Raw genomic sequence first — 23,454 nt, forward strand, 5'->3', positions numbered from 1 at the left:
GGCTGGGATGATTTAGTTGGGGATTGGTCCTGCTTTGAGCAGAGTGTTGGACTGGATGACCTCCTGAGGTCCCTTCCAACCCTGATATTCTATGATTCTATGATAATCAAACTGTCTTCTTGCCTTATTCTGTGTGGGCCTACGTTTTTCTAGTGATTTGGGGGCATGTCGTTTTTCAGAAGCCAAATGTGCGATACCTTGAAAGGGGGCTGATTCTCAAACAGTGAGCAGCATCCATGCTTGGAAAACGGGGGCCCTTTCAGGTGCCCAAATCAATGAATCACTTCTGGAAATATAGACCAGAGGTATTTTACTTGTATTTACTACCCAAAAAAACACAGATGAACTGAATGCTGCAGCCGTGTACCACGTGTACTGCTGAGTTACTCTCTACAAACCCAGCTGCAGCCTCGGCAATAGCAGGACAAGTTTCCCAACGGTCTCTAGCTTTTCCCTCTTCTCACGTGAAATCAGCTGAAGTACGTAAAAGCCCCAGTGGGAAAATAAAGCAATTCTAACTCCCGTTAAAGGAGACAAACCTAAACTGCTGAATGAAGGCCCAACGCTGAAGGGTTTTTTGAGAATTCAATGCTAGGTTCACTCTTGCTCCCAGTGAAGTCAATGGGAGGAGAGCAGGGGCAGCCGCCTGCCTGTTTTGGAAAAAAATCTCACCCCTAGAATGCAAACTGTTCAGCGCTTCTAAGCAAGTCTGTGCAGGCAGGGTCATGAGTGATGATGCATTTCCCTGTAAACTACGCCCTGGGGTGAAGAATCCCTTCGCTTGACGCGCCTCAAACGGACGGTACCTCTGCCAACGCCATGATTGCTTCTCGGTGCTTTGCTAGTTTGACGCTGTGCAGCCTGGTCATTGCCCAAAGTGGCGGCTCAGGTAGGCTGATTTTTTGCTCCTTTTTCCCTTGGTTTGATATCTGAGAAGTGCAGCAAGGAGTGACTGCAAATGCTGTTTCCTCACAGCAGAGAGGCTGCCGTGTTCGCAAAGGAACCAAGCCAGGTCCCGTCGGGATTGCTTAGTTAGCTCTCATAATGGCTCCTGTGCAAGCAGGGAAGTAGTCTGCCAAAGTTACGGCGCGTGAGTGCAATCCGGCCTTGGTGTAAATGCGGAGTAGCCTCTGCAGCCCATGATGTAAGACTAGTGTGAAAGTAGCACAAGGGGAGAATTGAGCTCGACATTCCTAACGGTTCATGAGACCGACTTCTGAGGCCAGTCCTAGAGATTTTCAGTGAACCCGTTGTAGATAATAAAAAAAGCACCTGATCTGAAACATAGTGGGCCTGACCGGGAGCTTGCGAAACCTGGTGTAGCCCTAGTGAAGTCACCAGCTGAGGTCCTGCCTCCTGGCATTCCATGTTAACCACCGAGCTTTCCACTCACTTCTGGTAGCTTGATCCTGGTGTGACTTGGGTGGGAGTTGCTGGTGTTAATGCTTAATTCCCACTGGTTTCAACAGGAGTTAGGGGCCTAAATACCTTTGGGGATCTGAGCCTCAGGATCAGACCTCTCCGGAGGTGAAAGGAAATGGAGCACGTTTGATCTGAGAATCCGTAAGAGCCAATAAACAGCTGGTTTCCCTGCAAAACGATTGTCACAGAGCCCTTTTTCACCAGCTGGGCTGAAGGAGAGAGCAGTGAATATTTCAGCAGTAAAAATAGTAATTAGTAGCAAATGTTACGGAGGGAAGAATAATAAAGAGGCGACAACCAAGTTAACTTCTTGTAGGCATGCTGGAAACCTGGACCACTTGGTCCAGACTATTCACCTAAGCTCCTGACCGGATAAGTAGGGGCGGAACCCACAGTCAGGGCCCTGAGTGTTAAGACTGAACTGGCATTCTCCATTGTCTGGCACCCTGTGCTGTCATTCGCACCAGTGCAAAGTGCTTGTAAAATGTTACACAGTGAATGGCTGCATTGGTTTACCGCCAATTGGTTTTTAAACTAGCTCAACCCCCCTGTGGATGCTCTAATTTCAGTTTGCTTTACACCCATATCCAAAATAAGCCCATGCAGAGCTTTGCACTGGCTTTGGTAAATCAGTTTCAAATCACACCTCTACTTAAGCCCATGTAACTTGCTCGTGTAGGCAAGGCCAGGACAGTAGTGTTATACACCCATTCTGCACCACAGGGGACCAGCCCCTGTGTCCATCTGAAGTCTGCATCCTCCTCCACATTCCTGGAAAGAAGTGGTTCCTGCTCCCCACTCTGGGGAGCAGAGCCGCCTCTGGCAGCTCCGAAACAAGCAGCATAGGGGTGAAGGGAGGAAGGATGGTGAGGTGGTTTATGACTCAGGAGACCTGATTCAATTCCCTGCTTTGGCACAAACTCTCTGTGACCTTGGGCAAGTCCAAGGGATTTAGCTGCCTAACTTTGACTGATTTCAATGGGACTTAGATGCCTAAATCCCTTTGAGAATCTAGGCCCTGGTCTGTCGGTGCCTCAGTTTCCCCATTGGTAACTGGGGACAATAGCATTGCCCTAGCCCACAGGGGAGTTGTGAGGATAAATACATTAAAGACGGTGAGGTGCTCAGCCACTACAGCCATGGGGGCCATGTCAGGACCGTAGCTGGCTAGAGACTCTCTCCCACTCCCAGCCTGTCTAGGCCTCTGCATGGAGCAGGCAGGGTGGGGCTTCTGTGCCTGAGGGGGTCTGATAACTCCAAACAGCTCTTTTCAACAACGGCAAAAATCAGTCCCATTTTTAACACTAGCTCCGGGTTTCTTTTAATTTTATAAACCGAGGTTTGTCCTGCCACATGGAAAACAGTGGATTTAAATTTTCCTGATCTGGTTTTCTTTAAACCAACTGAAATAAGAACGTTGCTCCCCCCTCACACTTTTGCCCCCCCCCATCTTTACTTATTTAGTAGCTAGAGCTACTGCCAGTTCCTGTGTGTGCTGGGGTACCCATGTCCATCCACGTACTGGGGTCTTCGAGGAGAGGGAGTAATGCAGGGACTTTGTGGAGGGAAAGGGGAGAATTGCATTCAGGGACCACACACCTGAGCTGAACCTTTGTGCGAGGTCACTGCAGCCTTTGTGCAGGCAGAACTGTTTTGCTTCTGCAGGGACTGCAGTCGCGAGCCCTTTGCGGAGAGCCAGCAAGTCAGGTTTATCCAAGACCAGCAGATTTTTGCTGAGGGAGCAGGGCTCGGAGAGGGCTTATTCAGGGGGTTATTTAAGTCTCACCCACCTCTAACACTGTACGCGACGAGGTCACCCTTAAGTCTCACGAGCACTGCTGCTGTTACAAATGGGGAAACCGAGGGAACAAAGTCGCACACGGAAGCTCTGGCAGAGTCAGGAATGGAACACAAGCCTCTTCAGGTTTGTCTACACAGCACAAGGGAGCGTGGCTTGTAGCCCAGGTAGCTGGACACGTGCTAGCTGGCTGAAAATAGCCGTGTGGATGCCATGGCAGAGGCAGCTGTACCCAGGCTAGCCAGCCCAGCTCAGACTCAGGGTGTCAGGCAGGCATCGACGTGGGCAGCTAGCCTGAGCGTCTACCCATGCTGCCATGTCCACGTGGCTATTTTTAGCATGCTAGTTTGAGTGGAGCTAGCACGAGTCAGTCTACCCAGGCTGGGAGGTTTGCTCCCAGCTGCAGTGCAGACACCCCCCCGAGTTCCCAGCTGGGAAGCCTTGTGCTTTAACCACCAGACCATTTCTTCCTCTTCAAGTAATAGAGAAAATGCAAACCTACTCGTTTCAAAACCTGCATTCATTTTTTATGTCTTTTCCCGCCCTTGTTAGTCAAGAGCGTTGAGTATTTAAGGTCGTTCGTAAAGTACCGGGAGAAAGTGGCTTATGACAGAGCGGCTTTAGAATCGATGCATCAGAGGGCAAAAAGAGCCACCGAAGAGCATGACAAAATCATTCAGCTAGAATTCCAAGCCTATCAGAGGTACGTGGGTGATGGGTTCCCCCCGGGGTGCCACCTGAAACTGAGCCCCCCTGACCCACCAGCCTGAGCTCCCTCTTACACTGTGCTGCTGTGACAAGCTGCTGGACCCACTCCCGGTCTTACACTTCCACCAGCATTCACACTGGCAGGGACACACCCTGCTGCAGTTACATGCAGGCTCTCTGACCAGCCACGCACCCCTGGCTGGAGTATAAACACAAAATTTTACCGTCTTGCATTGCCCAGGGGACTGCACAGCGTAAGCTCATAGAGGTCGCCCCTCCCTCAATGTGGGGAGGAAATGCAACAGCTCCAGCCCCTTGAGCTAAGATTCCCACGCCCTTCACTCCAAACGAACTGGTTTAGATTAAAACAAAAAATAAGTTTATTAATTACAAAAAGATAGATTTTAAGTGATAGCAAACAGATCAAAGCAGATTGCCTAGTAAATAAACAAAAATGCAAACTAAGCCTAAAATCCTAGAAAGATAGGGTTTGAATTAGCAAATTCTCACCCTGGCTGATGATACAAGCAGGCTTGCAGATTCTTAAGGAACAAGCTGCGTTTGCTTTGCAGCTTGGGATCTCCACTCACTTTCCAAGTCCACTTCTTTTGGAGCTCCTCTTAGGTGTTCGGTTGTGGGGGAGTAAAGACCGATGATGTCACTCCCTGCCTTATATAGCTTTAGCATGTGACAGGAACCCTTTGTTTCAAACTTGGTTGCCAGACAGGTTGTGGAAAAATACTGACATCCCAGAATGGAGTTCAGAGTCATGTGGTCTGGTCACAGGCCCTTGAGGAGTTATAGCCGCCATTACTTACAGGCTGGCCGAAACATTCACGGGAACGTGAAGCTATTCCATAGCCCATTGTCTTTGCTGATGAGCCATTAGCACTGGCTGGCTTCTTCATTGTTGTACCTGAAAGGCTGGCTGTGGGTATTTTCCAGAGTTAAGCCCATTTGAAATGCAGATCCATAGTCATAACTTCAGATACAAAAATAATACACGCATACAAGTAGGATAGTCCTATTCAGCAAATCATAGCTTTTCCAATGACACCCGACGTGACCCATCTTGTACAAAACGCATCACAACTATGCCAGAATCATATCCTATAATATTACCAGGATGAATATGGGATGTAGTGTCACAACGTTATTCTATGTCTTTGTGGACAGTGCATGCATATGGGTAAAATCCTACTTGGCTTAAAGTTACTGCCGTTTGCAGCCCAATAATAATCAGAAATCAGGGTGATCTGTACCGTAGGGACCTTCACTTTTGTTGCAGAAACTGAGCGAATACATTTGCCTGTTCTGCTCTGTTTCCGAGTGTATGCATAGTGTTGTTAGTACTGGTCATTTGTACTCTGGTAACGCCTGGGAGCTCCAGTCACTGACCAGGACCCCTGAAGTCCTATGACTCCCTCTTCCTTTTCGCTTACCTTCCAGGACGTTCAAGCTGCGGTTAAGCAGGGACACGAGTGCTTTCGCCAGAGACTTCGAGGTGACCGGGAAGGCCACCTCAGAGCCTGCAGATGTGTCTTTCATTTACTCTGGTGTCTTGCAAGGTAAAAATTAGACACAGCCCTGCAGAATGAAATTCTGCGATCGGATAGTCAGAGCAGGGCATGTAGCCTGATCCTCTGACCTGGAGGAGAGGGAAACTCCGTCTCCAGGGTCCCTTCTATTTCAGGTCTTCCCGCTAGCAGGGCTGGTGGTTTTGTGCTGTGGGCACCTACCTGCTGGCACACGGACTGAACCCCCATCAGAGTCATTCCACAGACACTAATGCAGCTCCCATCCTTACTGACTGCGATTTGGGCACCTGGTTTGATTATGCCGGGCACTGCCAATATTCCCAGGAGCCAGCCAGCAGACTAGCAGTATAGCGGGGGGGCTGAGTTCAGTCTGGTGCGCCCTGGAAGGTTGGGATCAACAGTGGCTGGGAAAGTTGCAGGGAGGCTGGAGGACAGGGAGCCTGTTGATTTGATCCCCTGTGGCCATCGTAGCAGGCAAACCCTCCCCAGCAACGAGCGATGCTGGAGCCTGAATGCTGTGGCAAGCTCAGAGTGCTAGAATTGGCAGGGGCAGAGGGTTACATGCCCTCCCTGCTGCAACAGCCGTGGCAATAAGCTCCGGAATAATGTTGCATTTTGCACCACACCTTGGTGATGAGCTATACCTGGAATCCAGGGGTCAGTCCCATCCCAGATACGAGCAGCTGATCAGTAGTTATTAACCCCAGGCAGGCCCTTCAGTTACTGGGGAGAACCAGGTCAAGCCTTCCTTCTCATTGTCTATGTCTGGATGCCTGAAAAACAGATGAGCCTGGATCTTTCTGCCACGGTGCCATCATCAATGGCCTTTTTGAAGGGTTTATCAGAACCAAGAATGGCACCTACTACGTGGAGGCTCCCGGCGCATCTGTCAGCAATGCGACGTCTCCAGGCCATGCTCTCATCCACCATGAAAGCGACATCGGTGAGTCCTTGACTGGGCTTTGGCATGACTGAGCCTAGTAAAACTATTCTTGGCACTTCAGTCTCCCCTGCCCTCTTGGCCTGTTCCCTTTGCACTTCAATAACAACGCTTTTCCCCTCTTGACCTCAAAGGATTTCGTAAACACTGAATACAGTAATTAAGACTTGTAAATCCCCTTTCAACGGTACATTATGATGTTCCATTTTGCACATGGGAAAACTGAAGCACAGCGAAATGAACTGACACACCTACGGTCATCCAGCTAGTCAGTGGCAGAGCTGGGAATGAACCCAGGAGTCCTGACTCCCAATCCACCCTTGCGTTAGCCACTGGCCTTCACTGCCCTCCCAGAGCTGGGAATAGGAGTCCTGATGCACAATCCCCCTCCACAAGCAATCTCAATATTGCCCATGGGTGTTTGGAAGTGATGTCACTCATTTTGCGTATCGCCAACTTGTGATATTTCTTTGAGTAACATCTGAATTTCTGCTCTAGATTATTCCATTTTAGAAGATCCAGACTCTGCTTCTTTGACTCGGAGAACACATCAGGTCTTGCAGAATTTCCAGCAAGAGCTAAAGTTAAAGGTGAAGTGAAATTGAAGAGAAGCATCTTAAGCGGAAATAATTTCAAACTATGATTGTGCTGCAAAAAAAAAAAAAAAAAAAAAGACTGCCTGGGGCATTGATTGCTTTGAATTCAGTGAATACAATGTCTGTGTAGAATGTGACATGATGGAATTCTAAGGCCTTAGCTTTTCAGAGCCATGGGGCTCTCTTTCCTAGCTAACTGGTATGGTCTGTAGGTTCCCCGTGAGAAAGAGACAAGAGGCTAATTACATGGCAGAGAGTGTGGGGTCCAGCTCAGAACTTCCTCTGCATCTGGGAGAAGAGTGGGTTGGTTTAAAAAAAAAATTGAAACATTTCCCCAAGTTTTGGGGTGAATTTTTGAAATTCGCAATTTTGTCCGAAATTTGAAATAAAAAAAAAAATTTCTGCAAGCTGGAGACAAAAAGTGTGTGTGTTGCGGGGGGACTGCAAACAACATGTCCTCACCAGGTTTTCCCTGCTTCTCCTCACCCCAATTCAAAAGTTCATTGAAATTTCAAAACACGAAATAGCTTTATTTGGGACAGTTAGGATGGAGGGGGTGGGGTGGGGAGAGGCAGTTGTTCGAGCCCATATTCAGTTTAGTCCAGGCAAACAAAATCCCTGAGTCTTGAGACAAATTATAACTCCAAAACCCTGGGCCAAGCTTCATGATTTTCATTTCATGGTTTCATAGAGTTTTAGGTCCAAAGGGATCATTAGATACATCTAGTCTGGCCTCCTGTATATCACCGGCCATTACATTTCACTCAGATACCCCTATACTGAGCCCAGTAACCTTAGTTAGATCAAAGCACCCCAGTCCTCAGGAGACTAAACTATTGTTTACCACAGGCAAAGAGCAAGAGAGACTGAGGTGCACCGTTGCCCAATGCCCCTGCATGGCAGGGAATTGTTTAGGTGGGAATATGTCCAGATGTTCCCAGCAAGTGACCTATGCCCCATGCTGCAGAGGGAGGCGAAAGCCTAGAAACACGCTTCATTGTGGTTTGCCAGTCAGCCGCTCAACAATCTCTGGCTTCCATCGGACCCCAGCCAAAATGTGGGTGGCTTTCAGCTGAACTTGGCTTTGAAGTTTTGGGTTGGTTTGGAAGGCGGGTCTCAGGATGGGAACCCAGATGAACTGAACTGGAATGCAAAGGTTAACGTGAATCCTAGGAAGGAATTTCCCCTGTGAGCAAATTATGGCAGGCTAGTCTATAAACATCCACTTGCACTTTCCACTGGACCAGCTACTTCTGGCCACTCTCAGAGGCAGGATGCTGAACTAGATGGACCAATGGTCTGATCCACTCAGTCAGTGCCATGGGCTTTGATTTAGCAAAGCATCACTGTTCGGCAGAGCATTAAGCACACACTTGACTTTATACACCCGCATCAATCCCCTTGGCTTTGCTGAATCAGGGCCTATGTTCCTAAATGAAGTTGCTTCTGTTTTGTTCGACTTTAATTGAGGATCTTTCTACACACTTCTTAACCCTTGCCGAAAAGGGAGAAACCTTGGAGAGGCGGAGAAGGAGTCTGGATTATTCTAGGACGTCCTGCCTGCTGTACCTTCAAGCTGACTACTTGTTCTACCAAAGATTTGGCACCATTGAAGCAGTGATTGCTCAGGTAAGAAATTGGGTGTTTTTAATTAATTAATTAATATTTATTCATTTTCATCGTGTAATCTAAAAAGAAAATTTGACAAATATCATGCTTCTAAAATGCTTGTCTTGTTGTATAAAACGTCACCATTGTAATGATGTTACAGTGTTTAAAATTGCACCTTCGCCTCCCATCCATTCACCCACCACTGAAATGCAACCGCCTCTGGTGGAGGTACTTGGCAGCTGTTTGACAGTACATAGCCAACACTGTGAAAGGGGTTAGGCCATGTCTACGTTACAGTGGCACAGCTTCCTACATCAACAGAAGGGGTTTTCCCATTGATGAGGGTAATCCACCTGTCCAAGAGATGGATGGAAGAATTCTTCTGTCAACCTAGCCATGTTTACGGCAGAGGTTAGTTCAACCTAACTACAGTGCTCAGAGAGTGAATTTTTTCACAGCCCTGAGCCCTCTAGCTAGGTTGATCTAATTTTTAAGTGTGGACCAGGTCTTGGAGATGTGAGCTCTACAACTGAAACTACAAAGCAGCATCAACTTATGCTTAAGAGGTTTTTTTTGGATTTGGACTCAGAAGATCTGCGGTCAATTCCTGTCTCTTTTATCACTTCCTGGATGACATAGGGCAAGTCACTTAATCTCTCCGGGTCCCAGGTCCCCACCTGTAAAATGTGGATAATAATAATTCCTTTGTCTCCCTTGCCCATGTAGATTACAAGCGCTGTGTCCTGCATCTAGCACAATGGGCTCTGATCATGGATGGGGCCTTTAGGGACAACTGCCCTAGAAATAAGAAGATATTTTAGGTATATTATTGTCAGGGGAACTGCCCTGTGGGGCTTGCTGTAGCATTTTCCTAAAGCGATGTCCATTCGATTGTGGATTAACCTTCTGTAAAGCTGAATCCTTTCTTTTCCCATCAGAGCAAGAACAATAAGACCTGCTACCTGCATTTTTCTTTATGCTTTCCATCAGTTCACACGTGAGGAGAATAAAAATAATCCTTCCCTCTCATCGAGTGCCTTTTATCAGCAGATCTGAAAGCGCATCACAAAGGGCGTCAGTATCATGAGCTTCATTTTACAGAGGGGAAAACCGAGGCACATATCGTTGACGTGACCTGCCTGAGGTCATCCAGCAGGCCCATAGCAGAGTCAGGAATAAAACCCAGATCTTCTGAGTCCTGCTCCAGTCACAAAAAGCGCTGGGGTTTTTTGGTCATATGAACATTTGTCTCCCCTGCAGATTGCTAGCTACATAAAAGCCGTGAATGCAATTTACGAAGGTGCAAATTTTGATGGTATCAGGCACATCGACTTCAAAGTGAAAACCCTGGACGTAAGTCAGTTGGGCGCTTGGGGCTGGGTTTGTCTCAAAACTCAAACGCCAGCGCATATGGATTTCAGATTGAAATTTCTAGCGGGCAGGGTGGAGGTGAATGAAAACTGGCATGACACGAGGTGATTTGAAGGGGCCTGGATGGGTCAGGGGTCCTTCACGCTCAGGGTGCGCAGTCAAATCTAATTTATGATGGTAGCAACTGCAGGTTTCATTGGGCGGACTCTGTGAAATGTGACTCGGAACAATCTCCCCTGCTCTGCGTTGCAGGCAGTAACCGCCTGGCTGGCTTGTGCTGTGTCCATTCTGCAGATAATCCAGGAGAACGATCCTTCTGGTTCTATGGAGTCACCTTTCATCGGCCCAGAAATGCTGCTGATGCTGCACTCCAAGTCCAACTGGAATAGCTATTGTCTCTCCTACCTCCTCACTGACAGGGATTACAGCGGAGTTCTTGGGATTGCTTTTAATGGACAAGCTGGTCAGAAGGAGCTTTTCGGTTATTTGTATAATGTTTTGTCCAATGATAAGTGGGATCATTGTTATTATTGACGTCACCAGGTGGCACGGTTACACACAGTCTTAAGTGTTCTTTTCCTTAGCCTGTGCTCAGGGTGCAGTGGTTACAGAAATGTGGTGGTGGTTGGTTTTGTGATGTGGATTCACGTGGGGGAGCTGTTGCAAATAGCAAGAGAGTTTCCGCTCTGCGTGTCTCTAACTAGAGTTGATTACTGGGGACGAGTTGCTTGGGGCATTGGAGTTTGGGCAGCGAGTTCTGACAAAGGCATTGCCTGCATGTGGTTTGTGACCACCTCTGTTCAAGGACAGGTGTTATAAACCAGCAGCACTTGGAACACGCACGCTCTCTGCATCACTGATAGGAAACTGAAACCCGCTACTGCTGTTAATATTCATGTAGTACCTAAAGCCCCCAACCATGAACAGGGCCCTACTGCGCTAGGTCAACAGTCTGAGACTTTGTCTTTTACACCATCCCACAGGCCCAGACCTGTAGCTGGTCCAAGCGCAGAACACCTGCTTGAAATTGGCAGGAGTTCTGCATTCTGAGCAGCTTCCAGACCCAGGTGCTTTGCTCCCTGCTTTCCCGGCTTGCGTCACCAAGACCGTTTAGTTTTCCTTTCTGTTTCAGGTGACTTGGGGGGAATATGTTCCAAGCACAGGAAATTCCGGGACAAGGAGGTGTCTCTGAACACTGGCTTGATCACGCTGCAGAAATATGGCCAATATTTGCCTCCTAGGATTCTCCATATCACTCTGGCCCACGAACTTGGCCACAGCCTGGGAGCTCCGGTGAGTACAGCGGGTGCATTGCAGAGTGGGCGTGACATTGAAAAGCAAACGGAGGAGTTGGCCTGGAAGCCTCCCCTTTGACAAACCGCCAAACCAGATGCTTGGCGGAGAAAACTGCAATAATACGTTGCGTTTCCCAGGGATCTCAAAGCACTTTACAAACACAGGTCAGCACCGTCACCCCCTTTCTACAGGCAGGAAAACTGAGGTACAGAGCAGATGCAAGCTCACACAGGGAATTTGGCATAGAACCCAGGTCTGGAGGGACCCTATGCCAATAGCTTAGCCACTGGCCCACGTTCATTTCCCACAGGGCTGTTCCAAAGTCCAGTAAAGTCACTGGGTATCTTTCCATTGTCTTTGGATCAGGCCCTAAACGGGGATACACTTTAGTTGTGGAAATGTGTCTGAAACAAACCCTGGGTTCTGAGCAGCCCCGAACCTTGCAGCCTGGGCTTGTTGCCTAGTTTTTTCAAACTCTTGCTTCGAGGAAACTGGGTGCAACAGCCAAGCTGCCAAATGGCCAGCGTTCAAAACCTTTAGCCTGCCTCCAGGAAGGTGCGTGGCTGAAGCTCCGCTCATGAATGGATAGGTTTGTATTGCTAATCTATGGCTGTTGACGTAGCTTATTGGCTTGTCTGACAAAGTCCAGGGCTCTGTACTAGTTCATTATGATTTGTAATGTGAAAGAACCGTGGAGGTTGCATTGATGGATTTGCCGGGTTACTAGCTTGTGTCTCAGTTTGGCAATGCCACTGTAGTGAGGGGTGAGTTTACCTTCCTGGTCTAAGCTATGCTTGTGTGGACGCACTGAGAGTAACTGATTCCGAGGGGCTGGCCTCGGGTTTACAATAACTAGCTCCCCTGAACCAGAGGACTCAGATTCCATGAGACCAACACTGTGACTTGGTGTGCTGTGATGAGCTGCTCTTCCATGTGAGACGCTAAAACCCAAGCTCTTGCCTGCACGGGGTAAGCGTTACAGAACCCATGGTGCTTTTTGTATTAGCTGGGGCTGGAATGCAGGATCTTCCTCAGGCCTTTGTCCTCCCTCAGGACCCTCATTGATCCCTGAGATGCTGGAAAAGTTGACTGAAGAGAGCAAATATCAGCGATGGCAGCAGGTGGATGATGAAACTGGCTGGTGTTGGGCTGCTGTGTTCTACCCCAGAGGTGGCTGCATTTGGTTGCGTGAACCAGTCCTGTGCCATCGCTTTATTGTTGTTGTTGTTCATTACACACTGTATTATGAATAATATTGTCAAGGTTCCTCCCCCACTCTGAACTCTAGGGTACAGATGTGGGGACCTGCATGAAAAACCTCCTAAGCTTATCTTTACCAGCTTAGGTCAAAACTTCCCCAAGGTACAAAATATTCCACCTGTTGTCCTTGGACTGGCCGCTACCACCACCAAACTAATACTGGTTACTGGGGAAGAGCTGTTTGGACGCGTCCTTCTCCCCAAAATACTTCCCAAAACCTTGCACCCCACTTCCTGGACAAGGTTTGGTAAAAAGCCTCACCAATTTGCCTAGGTGACTACAGACCCAGACCCTTGGATCTTAAGAACAATGAACAATCCTCCCAACGCTTGCACCCCCCCTTTCCTGGGAAATGTTGGAATAAAAGCCTCACCAATTTGCATAGGTGACCACAGACCCAAACCCTTGGATCTGAGAACAATGAAAAAGCATTCAGTTTTCTTACAAGATGACTTTTAATAAAAATAGAAATAAAGAAATCCCCCCTGTAAAATCAGGATGGTAGATATCTTACAGGGTAATTAGATTAAAAAACATAGAGAACCCCTCTAGGCAAAACCTTAAGTTACAAAAAAGATACACAGACAGAAATAGTTATTCTATTCAGCACAATTCTTTTCTCAGCCATTTAAAGAAATCATAATCTAACACATACCTAGCTAGATTACTTACTAAAAGTTCTAAGACTCCATTCCTGGTCTATCCCCGGTAAAGACCAGCATATAGACAGACACAGACCCTTTGTTTCTCTCCCTCCTCCCAGCTTTTGAAAGTATCTTGTCTCCTCATTGGTCATTTTGGTCAGGTGCCAGCGAGGTTACCTTTAGCTTCTTAACCCTTTACAGGTGAGAGGAGCTTTCCCCTGGCCAGGAGGGATTTCAAAGGGGTTTACCCTTCCCTTTATATTTATGACAAATATATTGTTAATATGCAAGATAATTATATTAACGACAACGCAGTGTTGCTACAGGGCCCAACTGAGATCAGAGACTGATTGTGTTAGGTGCTGTATATACCCTTAGTAGGAGACAGTCTCTGCTCTGAAGAGCCTACTGTCTAAGAATTTGTCTCTCTCAGGGTTTTATCCCGCTGTCTAAGCACCTTCCACGTCAAATCAATAACAAGAGTGAAGACCCTAGCAGACTTTGCAGTGGTCCTTCTCCCTTTTTGGGGTCAGAACTCTGCTTGGGAAAGAGGCTGGGGGGTGTTTTCTTGGATTTTATTAAAAATAGGCAAGGCAAAGGGTGGGAGGGGAAACTGAGGCACAGAGCAGGGAAGGGACTTGCCCAAGGTCACCCAGCACGTGAGGGCAGAGCCAGGACTGGAGCCCAGGGCTCTTGAAGCCTAAGACACTAGATGACACTGACTCTCTGTATAAAGTCTGTGAAATAATTTGGGTTGAAATGTGCTATAGCCCTGTATTATTATGATTCTATTACATATTAATACCATGAAAGGATTGTACTGTATATGAACATCTAAGGGCCTCTAAGATTCTAACCACGTTTTTATGTTCAGACAATAGAATCGGCGTGATCTCTCTTCCCGTATTCAAAGAGTCTGATCCTCTGTTTCAGCATGATGAAAGTAAAGAATGCGCCCGTTTCAGCTTCGACACCACGCATGGGAACTACCTGATGTTCAGCTACGCCACAGACGGATGGCAATACAACAATGACAAATTCTCCCCGTGCAGCAGTGAATACATCGGGAACATCCTAAGAGCAAAGAAGGACAGGTGCTTCGTTGGTAAGACCCGGTAGCTGTGTTTGAATTGTTTAAATTCTGCCCTGCATGCATTGCAAATAATTTACTGGTTTTTTGCTCAGGGCTGAGAGAGCTCTTAATCTGGGAAGGAATTTATAATAAAGGGGTAGGTTTTGCTTCACCAGAGTTGGAGGCAAGTCTCACAGATGGCAAGATATTTGCAAAAACGAGAATTATTTATCCTGGTGAGGCATCTGGATAACTCAACTATGGGGTAATGATTCATGAATAGAATAGAATAGAATATTATGGTGATTAGACAGATGTGCGTGTATGGGAGGGAGGGAAGAAGAGATAGATGTGCAAAGGGACAGATAGATGGATTCAGAGAGGTCTTGACTGGGGTATTTAAAATTTGGAAGGGTCCAAGGAAGATTCTTCAGTTTCTCTTTTCAGCAGTACTGTATTACAGGAATAAGGGGTTATTCAATGAAACTGACAGCTGGTAAACTTGCAAAGACTCCACAAACACACTGTCAACTGTAGAGGGATCCACTGCAGCTAGACTTTATAAAAGGGCTGAGTAATTTTAGGACCAAGGACAAAACATGCTCAAAATAAAGGTCAAGCAAAGCTCACACATCAGGGCACAAGCAGATGGGACACAGGGGCCAGGTAAGAATTTCTGCTCTTCCCCTGCCCTTCCCATAATACACATCATTGAAAAAAACAACTTTAAGGCATCATTGGATATTGTCACCAAGCATCAGGGGTTTGCCACTGCTAGACCTGCTGGTCCAATGATCTGACCTGGTAGGGCTGCATCTCAAGAGAGCCATCATCACCATGGTGTCCCTTCCTCAACTCTTTCCCTGTTTGTCTCCTCCCCTGGCAGAAACTGACCGCCCCATCTGTGGGAATCAAATTGTAGATCCAGGGGAGGAGTGCGACGTGGGCAACAATGACTCTGACCCTTGCTGCTATGCTGCCAAGGAGCCAGAGGGCATCCGATGTAGGCTGAAGCCAGGAGTGCAGTGCAGGTAGGTGTCTACAGGAGGGGTTCTCCACCTTTCCAGATGTCTGTCCCCCTTTCAGGAATCTGATTTGTCTCACGTACCCCCAAGTTCCACCTCACCAGAAAACAACTTGCTGACAAAATCAGCCATAAAAATACAAAAGTGTCACAGCACACTGGTACTGAACAATGGCTGACTTTCTTATTTCTACCATATAATTGTAAAATAAATCAAGTAGACTATGAATATTGTACTTACACTTCAGTGTATAGTACATAGAGCAGTATAAACAAGTCATTGTATGAAATTTTAGTTTGTGCTGACTTTGCTAGTGCTTTTTATGTAGCCTGTTGTAAAACTAGGCCAATAGCTAGATGAGCTGATGGACCCCCTGGAACACGCCTGTGCACCTCTAGGGGTACACGTACCCCTGGTTGAGAACCACTGATCTACAGTGTCTGATCAATGGTTCTTTCCCCTTCCATGCAGACTCTGCAGGGGGCACTTGTTTTACAGTCATTCCAAAATCCCGCACATGGCAGTTTGCTGGAGATACCAAAAGTCACTTAAAAGGTGCATTTTGAGGGCATGTTCTTGCCCTCTCTGGTCACTGCAGGGAGTGAGCTGTGTTAATTACAAAAACCATCCAAGAGGCCCCCACGTAATAAAGCTCGTGGAACATGGCACCATGAATCTGACCCTGTGATTCCATGGTGTCTAGGCATTTTCAGACCTGATGCTTAAATCACAGAACCATCCTCTCCTGGGAGAGCTCAGGTGGCTTCATGAACATCTAGGAAATGGCAGCTCCTGCCTGAAAGAGCTTCCAGCCTACAAGGCACTGCAGGTGGAGATGAACAAGCCAGACAGGGCAGGGAGGCAGAGTAACAATCATAGGATGTGTTTAATTCCTGCCCAATCAAAGCCCCTGGGGTTTGTTCCAAGGCGGCTGCCCCCTCCCCAGCCCTTTACAGTCTCTGTACCTCCCCTGAGTCAATACTGGGGGAAAGGCTGGCTGTGGGTACAGTTACACTACTAGGCTTGGCTGCTTCTCCCGTTTAATTCTGGAGGCCACTGCCTTCCATTTCTACAGCACCATCATCCAGAGATCTCAGAGCACCTGCCCAAATAAACTGGTTAGTCTCTAAGGTGCCACAAGTCCTCCTTTTCTTTTTATAAACATTTGTTATTTAATCCCTGCCCCTCTGTGTATTAGACCCATTTGACAGAGGCAGAGGCAACAGCCCAGCTCCTCGAATTTAGGCATCTAACTCCCTTTGAAATCAATTTAGGTTCCTAAATCCCTTGGAAGGTCTGGGTTGAAGTGACTTGATAGCGAGTTAGTTGCAGAATCGGGTAGAGAATCCAAGAGCCCCAACTCCCTCTCCCCTGCTCTAACCACCAGTCTCCACTCGTCTTGCAGAGCTGGGAATAGAACCCAGCGGTCCTGGCTCCCAGGGCCCCAAGCTCAAACCCCCAGACAAATACCACCTCTGCTAACCAAACCCACCTAAAAAAGGAATTGGAAGGGTCTCGTGCACTGGCCAGAGCAAGGAGCAGCATGGGAGCTGGCCTAGCGCTGTTATGATTCAGGTCATAGCCTGCTGCTAAGTAACATTGTTGGGTACTTACATATGTTTACATGTACTATTTCTTGCTCTTCCAGCTCAAGCCAGGGCCTGTGCTGCAGCCATGAATGTGTCTATAAACTCCAAGGGGAGCTCTGCCATGAGGAGACTGATTGCACCTTTGAGAGCACCTGCTCTGGACGAACAGCTGAATGCACCGTTCCCCCTCCCAAAGCCAATTACACTCCGTGCAGCATGGGGACACGGATCTGCTTAAATGGGGTTAGTCCTCAGAGCTAACCAAAGCACCCCCAGGAGCCTGATGCAGTTGGAGAAACTAAGAGCTGGAAAAGACCCAGAGCAATAGCTGGGCAATAACCATGGTTCGTGCATGATTGACAAGCCTGGAGGCTGCAGTCCTTTCATCATCCACAGGGCCGGTCCAGCACAGGCAGCAGGAATGTTAGCTTTCCCCACGTTAGGCACAATTAGCCCATAGAACTCAATGCCACTAGAGATCTCTCAGGCTGAGTGTAGCAGAAGTCACAAAGGGGATTGAACCTTTACATAGCAGGAATTTCCAGAGCTGCAACAAAAGTGTTGGGAGGGATTTAAACCATCCTGCATAAGGGCATAAACGAACCCTTTAATGTGGGTGCGGAACCAACATTCCCTGTGAGCAGGTTTGCCAGAAGTGCTTGCTCCTGGGTTTCTTGCACCTTCCTCTGAAGTAGCTGATTCTGGCCCCTGCCACAGGGAAGATACTGGGCTAGATGGACCCAGTGTCTGATCCCGGATGGCCATTCCTGTTCTCACCCCTCATGGTTTGCTCTGCGGCTGCTGAGGCCCTGCTTGTTCTGTGGGTGAACGGAGGAATCCAGTCAACCAGGTACCTTCCACTGGAAATTAGATTCAATTGGACTGGACTTGGGGAAACATTTGTTTCCTGCCTCATTAAATGGAACAAGCATTTGTATGAAAAGCTCAGTCCTTCAGCGAATGCATGCTGGCACAAATCCTCAAAGGGGTATTTAGGTGCCTAACTCCTGTTGATTTCAATAGAGTTAGGTGCCTAAGCAGTACTGAGGGTCTGGGTCCCTCTGCTCCGGACAGATCCCTCACCTTGGGTAACCTCCCTCCCCCACATAAATCCCATCGCTTATTCCTTTCCTTGTAGCTCTGCCTCGGATCACTCTGCGTCAAGTACAGCCTGGAGCAATGCGACTGCGTTAGCACATCCAGGCAGGAGAAATGCCACGTATGCTGCCAGCAGCCAGGTATGCAATCTGTCTGGCTGCCCGAAAAAAGCCCCTGCGTGGCTTTTTCCTAGAGTGAGAGGAGGAGGAGTGGCCGGGGTCAAGGGAGGACAAGGGCTGGGGTCAAAGTTGCCAGCTCTATGCTATCAGTGGACTTTAAGAGCCAGCAGCTCAGGGGAATGTATTAGAGCAGGATGCCCTGACACAGTAACCTTTGCTGGCCGTAGCATGGCCTTATTACCGAGAGGTAAAAAAGCAACCCCAAAGCTTCCTTTTATAACAGGACTAAAGCTCTCCAGGGTGCTCACTGATCTATTTGTACGCATCTGAGACAGCCCCGATGCTCCAGCATACGACGAGCCGGCAGAACGGCATGCGTATCTAGGTTGAACCCTGGAGTCGTGCTTTTCAAAACCCCTGCTCTAGGCCAAGTGGACACATGTGCCAGTACATCCTCTGCTCTGCTGCAGCATCACTTCAACGGCACGCACATCCCACTGACCCCAGGCACGCCCTGCAGGGACAGGACGGGCTACTGCGATAAGTTTCACGTCTGTCGGCTTGTGGACGAAGATGGGCCCATAGCCAGGGTGAAGAATTCCATCTTGGATTTCATTGAGCTGCAGGATGTATCAGACTGGATGAAGGTAAGCAGCTGCATGAGATTTTTTTTCCCCCCTCATTTCCTCCCCAGCGACTAGGGCCCAGATTTTCAGTGGGAATCCGGCTGCTTTGAGAATCTGGGCCTAGGTCTGTAGATTTACAAATATTGGGGGAGTGAGCAGTTAACATAGGGGGCTTAAGACCTGGGCTCACCTGTGACCATGGGCAATTCACCTGCCTCTCCTCTGTTCCACACCTGTTAAATGGAGGTAACAACATCCTCCCTCACAGGAGTGAATAATTGCCTGGAAAGCACTGTGGATGAAATTGTATCACTGTGGAAGGGAGCATGGAGGACATACACTCAGGGCTTGGTTTTCAGAGCTCTCGTTGGTTCCCGCTGGGATGGAAGGTGCTCAGATGGCCCTTGTGATAGGGTTCTGGTCTGGTTTTGTCCCTCAGACGCGCTGGTGGGCTGTGCTCTTGATGATCCTGACTTTGGCAGCTGTGATGGCCGGCACAGTCTTCCTCTTCGGAAGGACGCTTGAAAGCGAAAAAGGCGAGTAACTGCTTTAAGCAACTCCCGCTCAGTCCAGTCCGCTCCTTGCTTTCTCAGGCAGGGTAAGCTCATCATCAGCAAGCACTGTCCCAGAAACGGTCAGGGAAAAATACAGCCTGATGTAGCTGACACCTCCTGTTCAAACGACACCACACTGACAACTGTTGCTGGGCTACACACACAACCCAGCACCATCAGAGGAGCCACGTGTCACCTTGATTTTTAAATGTTCCCAATTAATATTGTCAAAGCTAAGGAGGCAGTCAACCAAACTGAGTTTTCAGGTTTGAGCCTCCAGGTCAGTTACAGACAATATAATTTTGTAGAGGACCCTGGATAATACTTTGAATGATAGAATCAAACTTCATTTAAAAGAAGCAGTAGTTAAGCAAATGTGCACAATTACCATTTATGCAGGTACTACCATTATACTTCCATTCGAAGACGGAATGGTGGGTCAGTCCACTAACAGAATGAAGTACGGCCTTATAACCCTGTAACCTACTGGTACCCTTTTGGTGTTAACTGGAGCTCTCTCCAATTTAGCAAAGCCACTCCTTTTTCTAACCCATTATAAGACTAATTAACATTAAAACCTACCGAGTACCATATCTACATTTCCACCACCTCTTTACGTTACATGAGTGAAATCAACAGCTGCACCAACGTCTTTCCCATACTCTCAGTATAGATAGCATTTTCCTAAAACAGCCACAATTCTCAAAAACACTCATTTAAAAACCCTGCTAAAACCAGCTTTAACCACAACATAACCCTGGCTTATGTTCTTGCTAACTTCAATTTTCTCATCTTACTAGCTACAACTTCTCTCTCACTTTTGCTCTTGCCAACTCAATTTCCCATACTCCTCTGTATTAGCCTAATTGAGGCCAAAGTCTAATTTCTACTTATTTCTTAACCTAATACATCCAGTAGGCTACACATGGAAGCTACCACTGTGCTTATATCTGCTAGGGGGTGAAGAGCCCTTAACTTGCACCCAGGTGAAAATTTCAGGGGGGACCATTATGAGATCCAACTGTTAATGAGCTGAATTCCCTTACACTTTTCCCATTAGCCCACTCTCTTGCATCCTTCCCCTCACATCAGTGGTGACCTCAGACCTGCATAGTTGCAAGCGGCAACCTTTTGCCCCTTGTCAGAATGCAGCCAAGAAACCGACCACACTTGCCCGTTCAGCTACGCCACAGACAGAATGGGAGAGAGCCTCTGCCACTACCAGGAACTGTCACATCCTCTCCAGGCCAGGTGAATGGCTACCTGGCTTTGGGCTCCTATGCCATCATTGGAGCCTGCCAAATCTGACCATGCCTGGGGCATCTGGAACAGCCCCTGGGGCAGATATGATGCTGCGGAAGATGCTGCACATACGGGATGGCTGCTCTTTCATGCTGGGCTCCCCAGAGGTCTTCCCTAGCTGAACATTGCAGACTCTGAGGCCACTGACTGGCTCTTAAGGCCATGCAGCTGCTTTCCCTCCCTCCACCAGACCTTGCCTTACCCACATACAATAGTCTTCTCTCTCATGTGTGCTCCCTATACACACCCCTTCTGCCCACTGCTCCCATAACACAACTCCTGCCCCCACCCCACTAATGGACCAGCTTCTCCTTTCTCAGCCTCTTACCCATATAGCTATGGTCCAGTGTCACGTGCTCCTAAGGTACTGCACCATAGATCTTTGTACGTTCATCTCCATTGCCTTTGCGCTCATGAACTGATAGATCTTAAGGCCAGAAGGGACCATCATGATTGTCTAGTCTGACCTCCTGCCAATCACAGGCCATAGAACCTCACCCATCTATTCCTGTAATAGGCCCATAACCTCCAATTGAGTTACTGAAGTCCTCAAATCTTGATTTAAAGACTTCAAGTTACAGAGAGTCCACTGGTTACTCTAGTTCAAACCCATAGGCAATACATGAGAGGGCTAAACACCAGGGAAGGAGAAGAGTTATTTAAGTTAAGGGCTAATGTTGGCAGAAGAACAAACAGATGTAAATTGGCCAGCAAGTTTAGGTGAAGGTTTCTAACCATCAGAGGAATGAAGTTCTGGAACAGCCTTCCAAGGGGAATAGTGGGGACAAAAAAATCTAACTTGTTTCAAGACTGAGCTTAAGACATTTAGAGAGAGGATGGTATGAGGTCTCCTACAATGGCATGTTGCCCATTTGCAACAGCTGTTAGCAAATATTTCCAACAGCCGGAGACTGGACACTATATGGGGAGGACTCTGAGCTACTACAGAGAATTGTTTCCAAGGTATCTTGCTGATAGGTCTCATGCCATGTGCTCAGGATCTGACTGCCATATTTGGCGTCAGGAAGGAATTTTCCTCAAGTCAGACTGGCAGGCAGAGACCTGAGTGATTCTAGCACATTTCACTTTGCTACTCCCTTAAGCACAGAATACTGCAGAGAATCTGTTAAGAGGACACAGATCAAAGCCTCTAAGAGTTCCTCAAATATCAAGTAATCCAGGGCCTTAATGAAGTTCCATGCTGGTTTTAACATGTTTATGTAGTTGTTCACAGGTCTGGGATAGCTCAGCTGTCCAGACATTTACAGTTATTCCTTTGCAAGATTTCTGTGCACAAAGGCTTCATTGTATGGATTCCATTCTCTATGAAACCCTTAACATAAGAATGGAAATACAGGGTCAGACCAATAGTTCATCTAGCCTAGCATCCTGTCTTCTGACAATGGCCAAGAAAAGCCACCACATAAGATGCTCCTCCAAATCAGAAGCAAACTGAGCCTCTGCATCTGGGTAAACCCACAAGTAGAGAAGGGCTCAGACAAGAACTCTAGCTCCAAACATTTTGTCATTGGTAGGGTTCAGAATCCAAATATAAATCCAAATTTTCACCACTGTTTGCTTTTGGTCATAGGCCATGCATCCACAGGGGGAATTAGAGATGCAGCTGTTAGTTCATCCATGGTATTACCACCTGGTTACCTAACAATAGGCGAGCGGCTCTACAAGAATCATTGATGATGGTTGTTGCATTTTTATCTTTTACTTAGAAGAGAAAAGCATGAAGTGCACGGTCAAGAAGAACTCACTCAGCCAGCAACCTGAGAAAAGGCAAACATTAATATACTGGGAACACGAGGAGCTCTACATTGAAACGACGCACCAGGAGTATGAGACCATAATATAGCAGATACACATCATCCTGATTCAAGTCTGCTCTTGGAGGTCATCACCATCCAGAACACATGAGCAATACATTGGAGCAGCTTTTTCAGAAAAGCTCAGCTCCCATTTAAGCACCTAAAACAAGTGACCAGATTTTTCAAACAGGCTCAGCATCCAGCCTCCCGCCACTAGAACAATAGGTACTTTATGCATAAAGGCATTCCTTGATCTGCCACTGATTTGCTGAGTACCTTTGCCAAGTCCCTTCTGCCTGTGACTCTTCTTCCTGCCTGCTTCAAAGGTACGGGGAGAGATAATGTCTGTAAAGTACTTAGAGATCAGCTATTAGAAGAAATGGAGGAGAGAAGAGAAAACTTATCTGCTACTGCTTTTACTGGGCCAAATAAATCATTTTGTGTATCACGTTCTCAAATAAGGAATTTCACGTTAAATATATATTTTTTGAAGTCTGACACTTTTCATGTAGGATATCTAATTTTCCCCCTTTGCTAAAGAAGAGTCTGATTTGGCCATCCTTACCTCACAGGCTATTCTATAGGAGTAATCCCACTGAATCCTATAGATTTTGAGGCCATAAGAGACCATCTATGATCAATAGATTCAGTGCTGCAAGATCAAAATTATTCAGTATTGGGGGGACATGGCCTGGGATAATGTGTCAAAAACCCCTTGTCACTTCCACAGTTTAACATTCTTAGGGCAGTAAGGGGTAAAAGCCCCCTTCCTCTCCATTTGATAGAGTTCTACAGTAATTTGCAAAATCTGTTCTTGGGCCAGAGCTTTTCATACTGTGAGTGGCTGGTTAATTGTCCTAGGATTTTTGTTTTTGTTTAGTTACATAGCACTGAAATAGTTGGCACTCACTTTCTAGATGGATGAAGTTTATTAAGGGTCTATTTAGACTGTAAGCTCTTTACGGAAGGTGTATGTGTGTGTGTACAGCACCAGCATAGTGGGGCCCTGATCTCCTTTGTGGCCTGTAGGCACTACTGTAATAAAAACCACCAATGACTACAAAGCCT

At 47.3% G+C, this 23,454-nt stretch overlaps 1 protein-coding gene across 1 annotated transcript; it reads left to right on the plus strand.

Annotated features, from left to right (window-relative positions):
• Positions 1-792: 792 nt before the first annotated feature.
• On the plus strand, positions 793-23,334 carry LOC311512933 (disintegrin and metalloproteinase domain-containing protein 10-like). Its single transcript, XM_084614392.1, has 16 exons — positions 793-889; positions 3,773-3,923; positions 5,378-5,496; positions 6,251-6,409; positions 6,905-6,996; positions 8,509-8,631; positions 9,874-9,966; positions 10,279-10,447; positions 11,117-11,277; positions 14,118-14,289; positions 15,143-15,287; positions 16,930-17,113; positions 18,009-18,108; positions 18,514-18,734; positions 19,153-19,249; positions 22,297-23,334. Exons 1-16 carry the CDS (start codon positions 820-822, stop codon positions 22,431-22,433), a joined length of 2,193 nt encoding a protein of 730 aa, XP_084470518.1. The 5' UTR covers positions 793-819; the 3' UTR covers positions 22,434-23,334.
• Positions 23,335-23,454: the final 120 nt, after the last annotated feature.

The sequence above is a fragment of the Lepidochelys olivacea genome (assembly GCF_965140295.1).
Source record: "Lepidochelys olivacea isolate rLepOli2 genome assembly, chromosome: 25".
In the NCBI taxonomy this organism is placed as follows: domain Eukaryota; kingdom Metazoa; phylum Chordata; order Testudines; family Cheloniidae; genus Lepidochelys; species Lepidochelys olivacea.

Coding starts and splice junctions, on each gene's coding strand:
- LOC311512933 (XM_084614392.1), top strand. CDS start 820: ATGATTGCTTCTCGGTGCTTTGCTAGTTTGACGCTGTGCAGCCTGGTC. Junction 11,278..14,117: donor GCCACAGCCTGGGAGCTCCG/GTGAGTACAGCG, acceptor CCTCTGTTTCAG/CATGATGAAAGTAAAGAATG. Junction 15,288..16,929: donor AAGCCAGGAGTGCAGTGCAG/GTAGGTGTCTAC, acceptor TTGCTCTTCCAG/CTCAAGCCAGGGCCTGTGCT.